Source organism: Lolium rigidum, chromosome 5, assembly GCF_022539505.1.
Source record: "Lolium rigidum isolate FL_2022 chromosome 5, APGP_CSIRO_Lrig_0.1, whole genome shotgun sequence".
In the NCBI taxonomy this organism is placed as follows: Eukaryota; Viridiplantae; Streptophyta; class Magnoliopsida; order Poales; family Poaceae; genus Lolium; species Lolium rigidum.
In genome coordinates, this window is record NC_061512.1 from 153353962 (window position 1) to 153368705 (window position 14744).

General features: G+C 49.7%; 1 protein-coding gene across 1 annotated transcript; it reads right to left on the minus strand.

The window, feature by feature from the left end:
• Positions 1–12409: 12409 nt before the first annotated feature.
• Positions 12410–13380, minus strand: LOC124651705 (receptor-like protein 44). The gene has a single exon (XM_047190748.1). The coding sequence runs from the start codon at positions 13378–13380 to the stop codon at positions 12505–12507; it is 876 nt and encodes a 291-aa protein (XP_047046704.1). The 3' UTR covers positions 12410–12504.
• Positions 13381–14744: the final 1364 nt, after the last annotated feature.

Below are 14744 nucleotides of genomic sequence, written 5' to 3' on the forward strand. Positions count from 1 at the left end.
AAGCACTTAAGTAGGTGTGAGTTGTATCAGATCCCCTTGTATCGTAGAGCGATGAATGGTTCTTCAAACCAACGGTGTGTTAGCTTTGTAATGTATGATGCTTGGTATGAATGAAAAAAGTGCTGTTGGTTTTTACCCCCGCAACACTACTCAAGTTTTCAATATTATGAACTTTTTAAACTTTAACAAAACAAACCATAGAAATTTCCCTCTTATCTTATCATCTACATTAATGTTCAGATGGCCCCCCCAACCCGCAACACCACCCAGGATGCCATGATGCAACTGCTGCAGACGATGATGACAGACCGCGAAGCCGAGAGAGCTGAACGCCAAGCCAACATTGCTGCACTGCAACAGATAGCTCAGAACAATCAAGGCCACGTGAAACAATGATCACCCCGGATCAAAACCGAAGAACTTTCAGCACACCAACCCGCCGGTATTCAACAAGACCGAAGAGCCCCTTGATGCCGATGACCGGCTCCGCACTATGGAGAACAACCTCGAAGCTGCGGGAGTTGAAGCCGCGTAAGAGTACTCGTTTGCCACCCACTACCTCGTCAGACCCGCCGAGCCTCGGTGGACAAGTGCCCGCGCAATGAATGCGGGACAGATGATGACATGGGAAGACTTCAAGCTAAAGTTTAGCAAATACCATGTGCCCCAAGGATTGATCAAGAAGATGAGAGACGAGTTCCGTGAACTCAAGCAAGGAAGGATGTCCGTGGTGGAATACCGCGACAGGTTTCTCACTCTGTCAAGGTACGCCCGGATGAGACCGACACCAATGAGAAAAGGAAGGAGAGATTTCTGAACGGATCGCATGATGAGATGCAAACAAGGTTAGTGAACATTCCGTTCGCCGACTTGGAAGCCCTCGTGGACTCAGCCATACAAATGGAAGGAAAGCCGCATCGTGCCAATGAGAACCGCAAGCGCAGACTATGAACCAGAGTGGACCCCACCATACCCGTAAGTACCGCAACAACTCCTCCGGAGGATTCACCCCGTAAACAACTGCACCACCCGCTCGTACTTATCGCCCCAACTACGCCAACAACAACGGAGGACCCCCGAAGCCCGGAGGCAACAACAACAACAACAACAACAACCACCACAACAACAACAACCCCAACAAGCAACGAAGCAACAATGGGAACAACAACAACACCAACACTGGCCCGAGGACTGGAAGCAATGCCATCCCCGTCAACCCGAAGGACAAGTCCACGATCAACTGCTATGAATGTGGAGTTGTGGGCCACTACTCCAATGAGTGCCCCAAGAAGCTTGCCAGGATTGCCGCCAATACCACTGCACCTGCCCAAGAACAGCTGCCGCTTCGCCGGTAGAAGGAACCGTAACAACAACAACGGCCGCCTCTACCACATGATCGCCACCGAAGCTCGTGAAGCACCACAGACCATGCCAAGTATGTCTTCCCGTTAATAAAATGCTCAATCTCTCTTAGGAACCTAACTTTTCTTAAAATCTCTGGACGAGATTTGTTTAAGGGGAAGGGTTTGTAACATCCCAAGAATTTCAAAATAAAACAAATGAATTTCACTAGTTCCAAATTTTGGAACCAACAAAAACTTTTATTAAATAGAATATGATACATAGTGATCTTGCTTAATTCTTGTGTTATTGCTATGATTGCTTGTTATTAGTATTTGAAGTGATCTTAAACCCTAAAACCTCACCCCTCTTATCACCATCCTAATTAAAATGGAATAAAAGGAAATTAAATAAGAAAAAGGCATATGTGCCTATGGATATAACTATAAATCTTTACCCTAGACTTTTCCACTTTACTTAAAGGATGGGCAAAGCTTTATAAACCTTATATAGTACTTCTTAAATCATTTCTTAGTTGAAACCAAAAAGAATAAAAAGAAAACTAAAAATGCCATAGAGGCATATGAGAGTAAAATAGTAAATATGAGAATTTAAGAAAACTAACCCTAGGACTTGTGTGAATGGTTGGATCACCTCCATATATCATTTCAACATTCAACAAAACCAATTGGGTCAAATCAAGTCAAATTAAATATAAAATACCACATATGCATAAAAGCATATGTGACACATAGGCTTTTTACCAAACATTGACCTAGGTCTCTAAACCTTGACTAAATGATGGGAAACCCTCTCTAAAACTAACATAACACTAAATGGACCCTAACCCATGTCCAAGTGAAGCAAGATAAACCCTTTACAAGTTTATTAAAATTTAACACCTCATCCCTTATGTATTAAGGCCAAATTTGCAAATCTTTGAGCAAGACCAAATGAATTGGGTTCAATGCTCTTAAAATGTTTCTAAACTCATAAGAACCACCTTAGAGTCAACCAAAGTCAAATCAAATAAAGAGAAATCAAATAGGGAGAAAATTCCCAAATTTCCCTCACATACACATTATGCCAAATTACAAAACTTCAACCAAGGCCACCATTGCTTGATCTCTTGCTTGTAGAATGTTCATATATGATAAATAAAACACATTTGCATCAAAGCAACCAAAATTAAATCAAAGAAAATCTCTAACTCAACATACATGTGATAATGGTCATGTTGCCACTTTATAAAATGTTCCCCACTTTACCCCTCTCGTATTTCTCAACTCTCAAACTAAACTTGGTCAACTATGACCATGTCATCCAAGACCATGTCAAGGTCAACAACTTTCATGTTGACCATCTCTCGCTAATGTTGACTAGGTTGACCAGAAAGACAGGGACAAGTGGAGACTTTAAATCTATGTGAAGATGGCCCCATTTTGGAATTCTTGCAAACCACCACCAAAATGGACACCACCACCACCATTCCATCACTTTATTTATATAATTGAATTGCACCAAAAAGAATTTCGAAATTTGAAAAGAATTTTCATGCGGCCATTTCATCAAACACATGGCAGGCAGCATCTTTGTTTCATGTTACATGCTATTATCCGGAGGATTTTGGCCTAAACCCCTTTCAACTCGTGATGATCACCACCCTCTGCAACCCCCGCATCAAGCCAGGTCCTTGCACCGTCGATTAAAGCGTGGAGAAAACCTAAACTAAGCAATGCCGTGCACCATGCCGGCCATGCTTGCCACTCCTCTCTCCGGCCTTCCCTCTCACTTTAACCATATCACGTAGCTCCCCTAGCACACAAGGACGAAGCCGTACCAAGCCCTAGCTCTCCAAGCCAAAGCATTGGCCGAACCAGCGCGCCCATGCACGCCCGTAAACGTGCCGGCACGCGGTGACCGTGCCCCGACACGACCCCGGGCGCCGCAAGACACGTCCTCGCCCCGACAGCCTCGTCCTCCCCTCGCCAAGTCTAGAACCGCGTCGAGCACCGCCTCACCACCCTCTCGCAAGCTAGACAGCGTCGCTAGCCCGCGGCCGCCGTGTCACCGTCGCCATCATCAAAACTCGGCCGCGCCATACCGAGAGCACTCGAGCGTCGCCTGCACGCCTCTGTCCACCATTTGATGTGCCGTCGCGCTCAATAGCTCCGCCTAGCAGTCGCCTACACGCCGCGCGTCGTAGCTTGACCCTTCGCGCCTCAGAACGCCGGCGCCATGGACGACCCCTCTCAGCACCCCGCGGCCACCTCTCAACACTATAAATGGAGACGATCGGCTCCTTCTATCCGCACACCATCCACTTCCCTCTCTTCACCGAGCCTCCTCCACCGGTCAATTGAACCCCACCTCGCCGGAGCCGACCCAATCGCAAGATCGTTCCCGCCGGAGCCCGCAGACCAGCGCCGCCGATTGACGCCTCCCCAAGCCTCGCCGACGGTGCCAGACGCTTCCCCATCGACGTCAACGTCACTGCGCACCTCTCCATCGACCCCCGGCGGCCTACAGCGCTCCCCGACCCCCTCCCTCCGTCGCCAGCGCGCCCTCCTCTCGCCGGAGAAGAAGAAGAACCACGGCCGTGCGATCCTCTCCCCGATCCGACGGTCGACATCGCGTACCGATTCGGTAAGGCAATTAGTCGCCGACATGTGGGACCCCGTGTCAGCAGGCCGAACCGTTATCGGGCCAGTTTCGCAATTCAAACTATTCTGGCCCATTTCCTTTCCCGCCTAAGCCCATTTCCCCGTTTTGAATTAAATTGTTTCAAGCAACTTTTCAATACTGGTCCCTTACTATAAATTAAATAGTTCAAATTCTACAAACTCAAATTTAGCAAATCCAAGTGTTCTGGAAAGCTTATGAATTGCTCTAACTAACCCCACTGGATTCAACCCTATATGTGGTGTAGAATTTGAATAGCAAAAATGACAAAACAGAAACTTTTCGGTATTCAAATAAATATTAAAAATCAACCACTTTGAATTTTGAAGTGAATCCAATTGCAATAATTCACATTTAACAAACTCTAATTTACTATGTAAAAATATGATATATGTTCTGTACATGATCATGGGCTAGAATCAAAATATTGGCTATGTAGCCAATACTAGCTCATTTAAAACTATTTCAAGTCTTAGGAATTTAAATCTATGAGGTGTAGCACCTCATTTAAATCATGTTCTCAAGTGATATGAAGTAATATGATGACCTCTACTGCATAGGTTCATACTTGCTCACTTGTAGAATTTAAATCAACATAGTATTTAAATTGCATTAGTTATTTAAATCACATGAGATGATGAATCTCATTTAAATCACTTTTCTCAAATACTAAGTGTGAAGTGTTGACCTTGGTCAACATGGGATCATCCCTGGTTATTTGAGAAGATTAAATCTTAAGAAGATTCAATGAGAGGAAATTATTTCTCCAAACCAAGAGAAACCCTAATTTCAACTTTCAATGAGAGGAAATTATTTTCCTAATATTAAATAAAGAAACCCTAGCATAATTTGTGAATAAATGTTAAGTAGTGATGCTAGATCATTTGAGTGAGCCATTAAGGCTAATTAAGAGTACTTAAGTATTGTTTGGTGATTGTATCCTCGTATTCGTTTTTAGACGCTAGTACCGGAGACTATCAAGAGGAGGAAGTATTCTACCAGGAGGAAGAGCCGTAAAACTTTGATCAATACACCAATCAAGGCAAGCTAACACTCTTGCAAGGTTCCCTTGTGCAAAGCTCTACAAGAGCAAGGCACCAATATTTTTACTTTATGCTTAATGCTCCTATCCCAAGTTTTTACTTTACAAGCTTATCTAAATTTTGTTTATCAAAGTTTACCTTTTGATTCATGATTCACTTGGTTTAGATATAGAGTAGAACAAGGGCATCAAGGTTAGCCTAGAAGCACAGCAAAGTACTTAGCACCCCTCATACATAGATGCTAGTGCTAAATTAAAAGTGACTACTCTAGATGGGATCATGTGAAATGAAATGACTTTGAAAACCTTGGAATGATGCTTCATTCTATTGAAAGATTTTGAAGGTGAATATGACTGGTGAATGACTTGGTGAATTTTACAAAAACTGATGGTTGGGTTCGGATGCGATACCATTCCAATTTGAAAGTACCCCCACAATACCCAATATGGGTAAGGGCTTAACTAGAAATTTATGTGCTTTAGTATGGGTTCCCTCTAAACAAGCGTCATCGGGGTTAGGCCGAGGGCTGCCTCTACAACAAACAAAACGATGCGATATGACATGGGATGAGGTGAATGTCCGGCCCAAGCCCTGTGCAGTTCCCGGGTTGACTGCGGTTTTCACCGGGAGGCCAAGCTCATGGGGAGAGGTGCCTATACTAGAGTATGTAAGTTAAAGGTTATGGTTGGTAGTCCGCATACGGAGTATGATAAATCGAGGCCGATTAACCCTGACGGATTATTGCAAATATTGTGGCACAAGTGTACGACCTCTGCAGAGTGTAGAACTATTCGAATAGCCGCGTCCACGGTTATGGACGGTTGGGAAGGCCATACTGTTCCGTCATCAGACCATTTTCAAAAATGTGACATATGACTTGGGACTTGAATTTGAAAGTTGAATGGTGACTTTAAATTGAATCACAACAGAGTTGTGGGAATGACACTAATGTTCCCACTTGAGTTAGTTTAGCAAATGAAGAGTCTTTTCTAAATGTTTATGAAATAAACTTGGCTTTATGCAAATAAACTTAGAGCTTAGCACCCCCTTACTATAGTTTATAGTACTTACACTAGTATTAGTTTGCGAGTACTTTAAAAGTACTCATGGCTTTGTCCCCGGCTATTCAAATGGCCGGACTATGAAGGTGAACAAGCAGTACGAGGAAGATGGACAGCGAGACGTCTACGACAACTAGGACCGCTCCCGACGTCAAGCGTTGGCCCGTGGATTAGATAGCCACTACTACTTCGCTTCCGCTATTTGTGATGTTCGTTGATCGATAGATCAACTACTATTGTAATATTGGATCATGTGATCTACCTTTGTAAGACGATTATGTGTTGTAATAAATGATGACTCTATGATATTCAACTGTTATGTCTCGCAACAACAATATTTCTGGGATTGCGATGTACGGCATAATAGGCATCTGGACTTAAAAATCCGGGTGTTGACACGCTACTTCGCTTCCGCTATGTGTTTTGTAATTGGATCTCTAGATCCACTATGTTGTAAGACAGGATCATGTGATCCCTTGATGTAAGACAATTATGGTTTGTAATGAATGATGTTCTGTGATATCAATCTATTATGTCTCGCAAAAAAAATATTCCTGGGATTGCAATGTATGGCATAATAGGCATCTGGACTTAAAAATCCGGGTGTTGACAGACATGCTCCGTTTTAATTGCATAGAACGCTCTAGTTTTTGTTCTTATTGTTCTGCGAATGTTCTAGTTTTCTAGTACTGCGTTTAGCTCTTGTTCTTTTACTCGAATTTTGTTCAGAGCTCGTTAGTATTCTTTATTTATGTATGATTAGATCTCTGGTCCATATTGATTTTCATCTCTGAGAGTTATTTCAAATAAGTTGATTGGTGTTGGAGATGAGTAAAATGTTTCATGTCTATAGTGATGCAAAAGGAAGATTGTCTAGACTGTGGCATAGACTTTGGAATGTCATGTTGGATGTTATTTTTCTCATATCTATAGTATTTAATGTTGTCACATGACTTGTCTCAAATAGCTGAGAGTGCATAATGTGCCATTGAAAGAATTGTGTGTTGTTTCCATCATAAAAGCATAATATTGTGGTATTTGATGTCTACGCTCGCTTCTATTCCTGTAGACAGTGTTGGGCCTCCAAGAGCAAAGGTTTGTAGAACAGCAGCAAGTTTCCCTTAAGTGAATCACCCAAGGTTTATCGAACTCAGGGAGGTAGAGGTCAAAGATATCCCTCTCAAGCAACCCTGTAATTAAGATACAAGAAGTCTCTTGTGTCCCCAACACACCTAATACACTTGTCAGATGTATAAGTGCACTAGTTCGGCGAAGAGATAGTGAAATACATGTAATATGGATGATTATAAGTAGTAATTGCAATCTGAAATAAAAATGGCAGCAAGCGAACATGTAGCAGAACTTGTTGGAAACGGTGTTTCAATGCTTCGAAACAAGGCCTAGGGATCATACTTTCACTAGTGGACACTCTCAACAATGATCACATAATTGAATAAATAAATGCTACTCTCAAATACTCTCTTGTTGGATAACAAACACCATTCATTGTGTAGGGCTGCAAAAGCACACCTCAAGCCGGAGTAAACAAGCTCCACAACGTCATAAAGGAATCACACACGATGCGCACACTATCACCATCACACCGTGGAGAGTGACTCCGGAGTTCATATTAAAGTAACCTCTAGAGTGCATAATAGACCAGAGTAACATCTACATATTCAACTAGAGTACAAAGCTCATGATCACATAAAGATCACACCATGGGAGAGAGAGATGAACCACATAGCTACCGGTAGAGCCCTCAGCCTCGGGGGAGAACTACTCCGTCCTCATCATGGGAGACAGCAACAGCGATGAAGATGGCGATGGAGTCGATGGAGATGGCTACGGGGGCACTTCCCCGTCCCGGCGGCGTGCCGGAACAGAGACTTATGTCCCCCGAACTTGGCTTCGCAATGGTGGCGGCTACGTAACTTTTCGTGGAATATGACTGATATCTTTAGGGTTTTCGCATCTGGGAGAATATATAGGCGGAAGGGCGGCCTCGGAGGAGTCCCGAGGGGCCCACCCCACATGGCGGCGCGGCCAGGGGTGGGGCCGCGCCCCCTATGGTGTGGGAGCCCCTTGGCCCCCCTCTGGCCCTTCTCTGGCTCTCCGGGTCCGTCTCGGCAAAATATTGACTTCTGTCTTTGTGGGGTCCAATTCCGAGAATATTTCCTGTGTAGAATTTCTGAAACCAAAAACAGCAGAAAACAGAAACTGACGCTTCGGCATCTTGTTAATAGGTTAGTGCAGGAAAATGCATAAAAATGATATAAAGTGTATATAAAACATGTAGCAATTGGTATAATATAAGCATGGAACATCAGAAATTATAGATACGTTGGAGACGTATCACCTACCTAGCAAGTCGTCGAACACATTTGTGCGTGGAGGTGGGCGGATTTGACGCCGCGTTCTGGGACGCGCTGGCGAAGCGGCGGCGGTGAAATCCGGCGAGAGTGCCAGCCGCGACGACGGTGCCGACTCTCAGAAGAGATCAGCCGTCGAAACGGCCGGCAAATCCAGCGGCGGCGGAGGGGTGGGAGGCGCGGGAGGGAAGGCGCGACGAGAAATAAAAGGCGTGAACCAATGGTTTATGGAAATAGTCGCCGACATGTGGGAGCCCACCTCGCTTTTCGTTGTGTCCGACGTGCCCGGAGCGTCCTCTATGGGGCGGGGAAGGGCTCGGGCCGCCGGACATCGTATCGGGCTGCGTCGGACATCGTATCGGGCTGCGCCGGACAAAAAGAGGCTTTGCGGGACGCTGCTGGGAACATTTTTTTGTCTGGCGCGTCCTAAATCCCTTTGGAGACGTTTTGAGGACGCGGCTGGAGATGCTCTAAGACGATGGCAAGGACCCCAATCCTAGCCCAAATTTAATCTGGACCTCGAGAGTAAGGGCATCTCCAGCGGCGCGACGCATTTCATACGCCCAAATTGTCCGCGGGCATCCGTTTGCGTTGCCTGGCGGACGCGAAAATGACCGCGAGGCGCGAATTGTCCGTTTGCGTCGGGGGCCACCCCCAGCGGTCGGACGCATTTTGGATATCCCACTGTTTTGTTTTCCTGCTCCTTCTTTTCCTTTTTGTTGAAGAACTCCCCAATTTGTATGAATGAGCAAGTTCAAACGCGAAAACAACTAGTACTGATTACTCGAATCGAACAAGTTCAAACATATTTAACATACAAACTAGAGAACAAATTTAAAAACAAAGAAACTATAAGCTAATTCTTGGCCTTCTTGTTAGAAGGCCCTGCCTCGTCGTCCTCACTCCAGCGCCTCTTGCTTGTCACCTCCTTGTCGGAAGAGGAACTGGCGGACGACGCATCCGTGGAGGAGTTCCAGTCGGACGAAGTGGCGTCTTCGTCGTCGTCGGTGGATGGACACCGACGTGCTGCCTGCGCCCGCTCCTGTGCCCTTGCCCGGGCCCTGGCCCTGGCCTTCTTCCTTGCCGCCGCCTTCTCGTCCACCGCCTCCTGCGCCTTCAGCCGGGCAAACTTGGCGTCAGTCCTCCTCCTCCTCGCCGTCGCTGCCAACGGCGCCTCCGTACTCCTCCTCCTCCTCCTCCTGACCGTCGCTAGCAACTGCGCCTCCGTTCTCGTCGACCTCCCTCGGTGTGGAGCAAGGGTCGCTTGGCGTCGCAGGGCGTTTCCCACCAATGTTGCCATCACGGCGGGTTGCCCTCGCTCTCCGAGTTCGACGGCAAGGTGTAGTCGCTCATGGCGTCTGGCTAGCCGGTGTTGGAGAAGAAGAAGAAGAAGAAGAAGAAGAAGAAGAAGAAGAAGAAGAAGAAGAAGAAGAAGAAGAAGAAGAAGAAGAAGAAGAAGAAGAAGAAGAAGAAGAAGAAGGAGAAGCAGGCGGTTCGACGTGATTACAGCATGCGCATGGGTTATATTCTGCGGGATTAATGGCGGCGCGTATAACGAAGCGGCCCGCGGTTGCTCTTCCGCAGCGGTTCGGCGCTCTATTCCGGCGGTTGGCTGTTTGATTAGCGTGGTTGCCACTCCGGCGGTTGACATTGACGCGCTTGCTATGCTTTAGTTCGAGACCGATCGAGTCAGGGTCGCTGGTAGGCGGACCCGTGGGGGAAGCGAGGACGCTAGGCGCGACCGCGGAGACGCAAACGTGCCACAGATTTACGCCGCGTTTCCGTCGCTGCGGACACCTCAAATATGATGCATCGTCCCGCTGGAGCAAGGTGCAGACGCATTTTCGCTCCATTTGCGACCCGCCCGGTTGGAGATTCCTTTAATCCGCTGTCATCGGTGTCCGAGTGGAAGTGGAAGGCAGAAAAGCTGATAGGAACTTGACATCGCTAGTGGGCAGGCACACGCACGAAGCGGAGCAACCCAATCGCGGCGCGCCATCCCACTTGTGCATTCATATATCCACACCAGCACGGAAGCGGCCGCCGCCCGGACGTACGTACGATGATTTTACGTGGGCTGCGTCTTGACATGTGTGTCAGCCGAAAGCCGTCCGTCGCTGAAGCTTCTTCAACACTCGACATGATGACGCTGCTGCCGGAACAGTAAAGCAAAGCGCCACTGCCAGTCAGTGCGCCTGCCACTCACGCTATTCTTTACAACTTCAGCCACCGCTTTCTTGTGATCGCAACGAAGAAGTAGTATTTATTTTTAAGCTGAGGCTATTTCAGTATTTCGGTCATTAAAAAATGGCTACATGTATTCGTTTGGATCAGGCTGCGTATACGAAATTCCTGATTGACCGTTTGCGCTGAATAGCCCAACGGTTCGATGCATTTTGTTTACCTAGTCCAGGTATGTTTGAATTAAAAAATGCATCACAAAAAGGCAATTTAACAACATTTAAGACATTCAAACCGCGGTATCACTAGCTCAAATTACGTCTAATTCGGTCCATAACAAAGTTTACTTAGTAGAATACGAAATGAAGCAGAAAAAAGATCACAAGAGGGCCATGACTAGCAAAGGTAGAAATATGTGATAGTGCTCACGAGGTAGACACGGGCGATCAGGCATCCCGTTGGCGGATTTTGGCTCGCTTCTTCTAGAATCAAGATCGTTGGTCCGCATCCATGCTGCTTAAATAGGCGGGCATGATCCGTTGTCCTCTATGCGAGACTTGACTTAAATTGGTGACCGTCGTTGCATAGGTGGTTGTGCTAGGTAGAACTTAAAGAGCTCACCGACGAGGCCTAGGGAGCATGGCTGACGATTCCCTCTTCTTGATGAGGAGCATGGCCTCCGTGACAATAGGCGCTAGCCTCACATGGGTGTTGACTTTGGCCTGCATATCCAAGGCCATCGAGGCAGCCCCCTCACGGCGGCATCAGTGGCTTGCTGGGCTTCCCTCAAGCATGCAATAGGGTGGGTGCCGCTCCCGTTGAATCTTGGCCTTGATGAGCTTATCCTCTTTAGTCAGCACCTTCTTCGGTACCTTGAGTTTCGTATTGTCGCCGGTGAAGGCGAAGCCCGCTTTGAGGCCACCATATGTGCGGTCTCTTGGTTGGCTGGGGTGGTAATTACGGTGGCTTCGTCAGGTTTCATGGCGGCGACAACGTCCATAGTAGGGAAGGGTTTTACCGCTGTCCGAATGCGACATTTAGGGTGGCGGGGGTGGATGTGTCTTCTGTGCCACTAAGGGCTTGTTTGGCTGTCTGGGCCAAATTTCCCGGGGTACATATTCCCGGCATTAAGCAGAAACAGGAGCAAAACCCCGGAATTATTTTCCCCACCTTCGGACTAGGGGCAAAATTTCCCCGGGAAAAGGCCGGGAACCTGCCGGGATTTCCGTAACCAAACAAGCCCTAACGGGTGAGCTATTTTGCATCGGGCTACTAGGCTGTGGACAAACCCAAATTTTGAGTGCCTGAACGCAAATAATCACTTTGCGCCCATATCAAATGGGGTTGGAGAACAGCTCATGAGCACACAAAAGACTGACTGGAATAAACTAAGAGCACACCGTCTGATGATTAGAATGGCATTATCGTTAACAAGACCTGCGTCAGAATTCGCTGCCATGGAGGAGAAAAGGGTGGACGTCATGAAGCCTAACTCTGTCCCTGTCATCACTCACTACAGTGAGTCGTACTAAAATAAAGATAAGAATGGAAAATTAACTCCAATTAGATTAGCCTTCTGACACTGAGATCGCAGCACACACGAGACGGCTGCTCTGGTAGACTCTGGTCGATCCAGCATGCATTCCAGCGGCAGGGTCCAATCTTGGCTCAGAGAATCTAACCTTACCAGATGAGATTACCAGCCCAAAATCTATCGTCTGCGGTTAAACAAATCAATCATGAGTGCAAGGAGTTAGTTCCATCCGCGACAGTACCACCCAGAGGCGTCAGCAATTCAGCATGATTTGGTCGGCGAGTTCAGCTTCAGTAGGCGGGCATGGTGTGCGAGATCTTGCCCTCCTCGCCGGGCGCGGTGGCGGTGCGGTCGGTGGAGCGGAGCCAGATGCAGACGGCGGAGAAGCTGAGCACGAGGCTGAGCAGGCCGCTGCCGAGGCCGATGCCGACGATGGTGAGCACGGACAGCCCGTGGCCGCGCTGAGGCGGCAGCGGGAACCCGTACAGGTCCTTGTTCCCGGCGAACGAGCTGGCGTTGAACCTGGCCGCCGTCCCGCCCGCGGCCGCCGCCCCAGTGCCGGCGCTGCGGTTGGCGAGGAGGACCGGGACGGGGCCGGAGAGGCGGTTGTAAGAGACGTCGAAGGCGGAGAGCCGCACCAGGAGGCCCAGCTCGTCCGGGATGGGGCCGGAGAGCTGGTTGGCGTGGAGATCTATGACGTTGAGGTAGGCGCAGCCGGCGAGCTCCCGCGGGATGGCGCCCGACAGCGCGTTGGCGGAGAGGTTGAGCACGGCCAGGTTGAGCAGCTTGGAGAGCTCCGGCGGGATGGCGCCCGACAGCGCGTTGGAGGAGAGGTCCAGCGACTGGAGGTTGGTGCAGTTGGAGAGCTCCGCCGGGATGGCGCCCGCCAGGGAGAGGCCCGGCAGGGCGAGCTTGTAGACGCGCCCGTTGTTGCAGGTCACGCCCTGCAGCTTGGAGATGAAGCCGTCGCAGGGGGCGGCGAAGGAGGATTTCGTCCAGTTGCGCAGGGAGAGGGACTGCTGGAGGCTCGTCAGGCACACCTCGTCGTACGGGTCGGCGGCGGACGGCGGGGGGAGCAGGGACAGCGCGGCCGCGACGGCCACGGCGACGGCGAGCGGCGGGAGGTGGGGGTGGTGGTGGTGGTGGTGCCGGCTTGGCTGGGACATTTGGGGACGGCGGGGTGGTGGTGGTGGAGGGGATCTTCTTCCTGGCGGTGGGTAGTGGAGATTTGGGGGAGTGTGCCACTCACCGGCAATAAAAATGTCCTAAGGCGGCTTGTCCGTTTTGCAATAGGACCCAGTCACTGCCTTTCGGTTTAATGTTACTCCTACCTTGATTTTCCACATGATAATTTTCTTCTGAAAACATCACTCATATCGGATCATGTTCTTACAATCATTCTCCCACGGCGATGCGGCAGGCCGGCGCGGGGCCCCTGGCCGTGGAGGTGCTGCAGGTTTGCAGAGGCTGCTCGGTGGTGGTGGTGTGCCGGGGCGGAGACCCCGGGCAGCGGCAGCGTCATGGTGGGCGAGGTGGTCGACGGTGCTGGCGCGCAAGATGACGTGCTCCGGTTTCCCTGCCGGTGAAGGAAGACTCGGTGGCAGGGTGTGCTGCTCCGGGTGAAAGCTTTGCCCGATTTGGTCGGTGCCGGCGATGGCGACGCCTCAGGGCGCCGTTTCCCTTCTTGGAGGCATCGTCGTGGAGCACTGCCTTCGAGGATTCGTGCCCTCCGGGTGAAAACCCAAGCTCTGGCCTCGGCCGGAGCGGGCGACGGCGGCGGTCTCGTCGCTTCCCTTCTTGGAGGCGTTGTCTTTGGAGGGCATGAGCTTCACTCGGCGAGGGCGGTGTTTGCCGGGCTGCGTTGCCTTACCGTCTCCGTTGGAGGATGCCGAGGCGGCGGCCTCGGGTAGGTGGCATTGAGCCGGGGCGGCGGCCCCGAAAGGCGGTGCGGCAGCATCTCTATGGTGCAGGGATGCGGCTTGTCATGGCTTGGGTGGCGACCCTGGCCGTGTGGGCGGTAGGGCTGTCGGCTCGGTCGGACGCGTCCTGGTGGGGACTGGCCGGACGTTATGTCGGAGCGGCGGCCCCGGATGAGATGGTGTGATGCCCGTGGTCCGCGGCCTCTTGCCCCGTGCGCCTTAGGTTGCGGGTGAATGGTTCGTGCGGCTTTGCGGCTCAAGAGCGAGCGGTGGTACGTCGTGGCGGCGGCCCCGAAGGTGGTGATCTTGGTGGACGCGCAGGCGCGACGCGAGCAGGCGGTACGTCGGAGCGGCGGCTCCGAATGTTCGTCATCTTCGAGGGTGTTTGACCTTGGGTCGCTTGGGCGATAAGGTGACTCTCGATGGTGGGCTTGGGCGGCAACGACAATGATGCCGAGCATGGTTTGGTTGCTCGCAAGACCGTGTTAGTCGGCTCCGTCCCGCGTGTCCGAATGTCTTCGAAGTTGGCCTCCTCTTGTTGTGAAGTCGAAGCTGCCTTTGGGTGGTGTACGATGACCTTCGAGGGCGGTCCGACGGTGAAGGTCCTTTTC

Coding starts and splice junctions, on each gene's coding strand:
- LOC124651705 (XM_047190748.1), bottom strand. CDS start 13,380: ATGTCCCAGCCAAGCCGGCACCACCACCACCACCACCCCCACCTCCCG.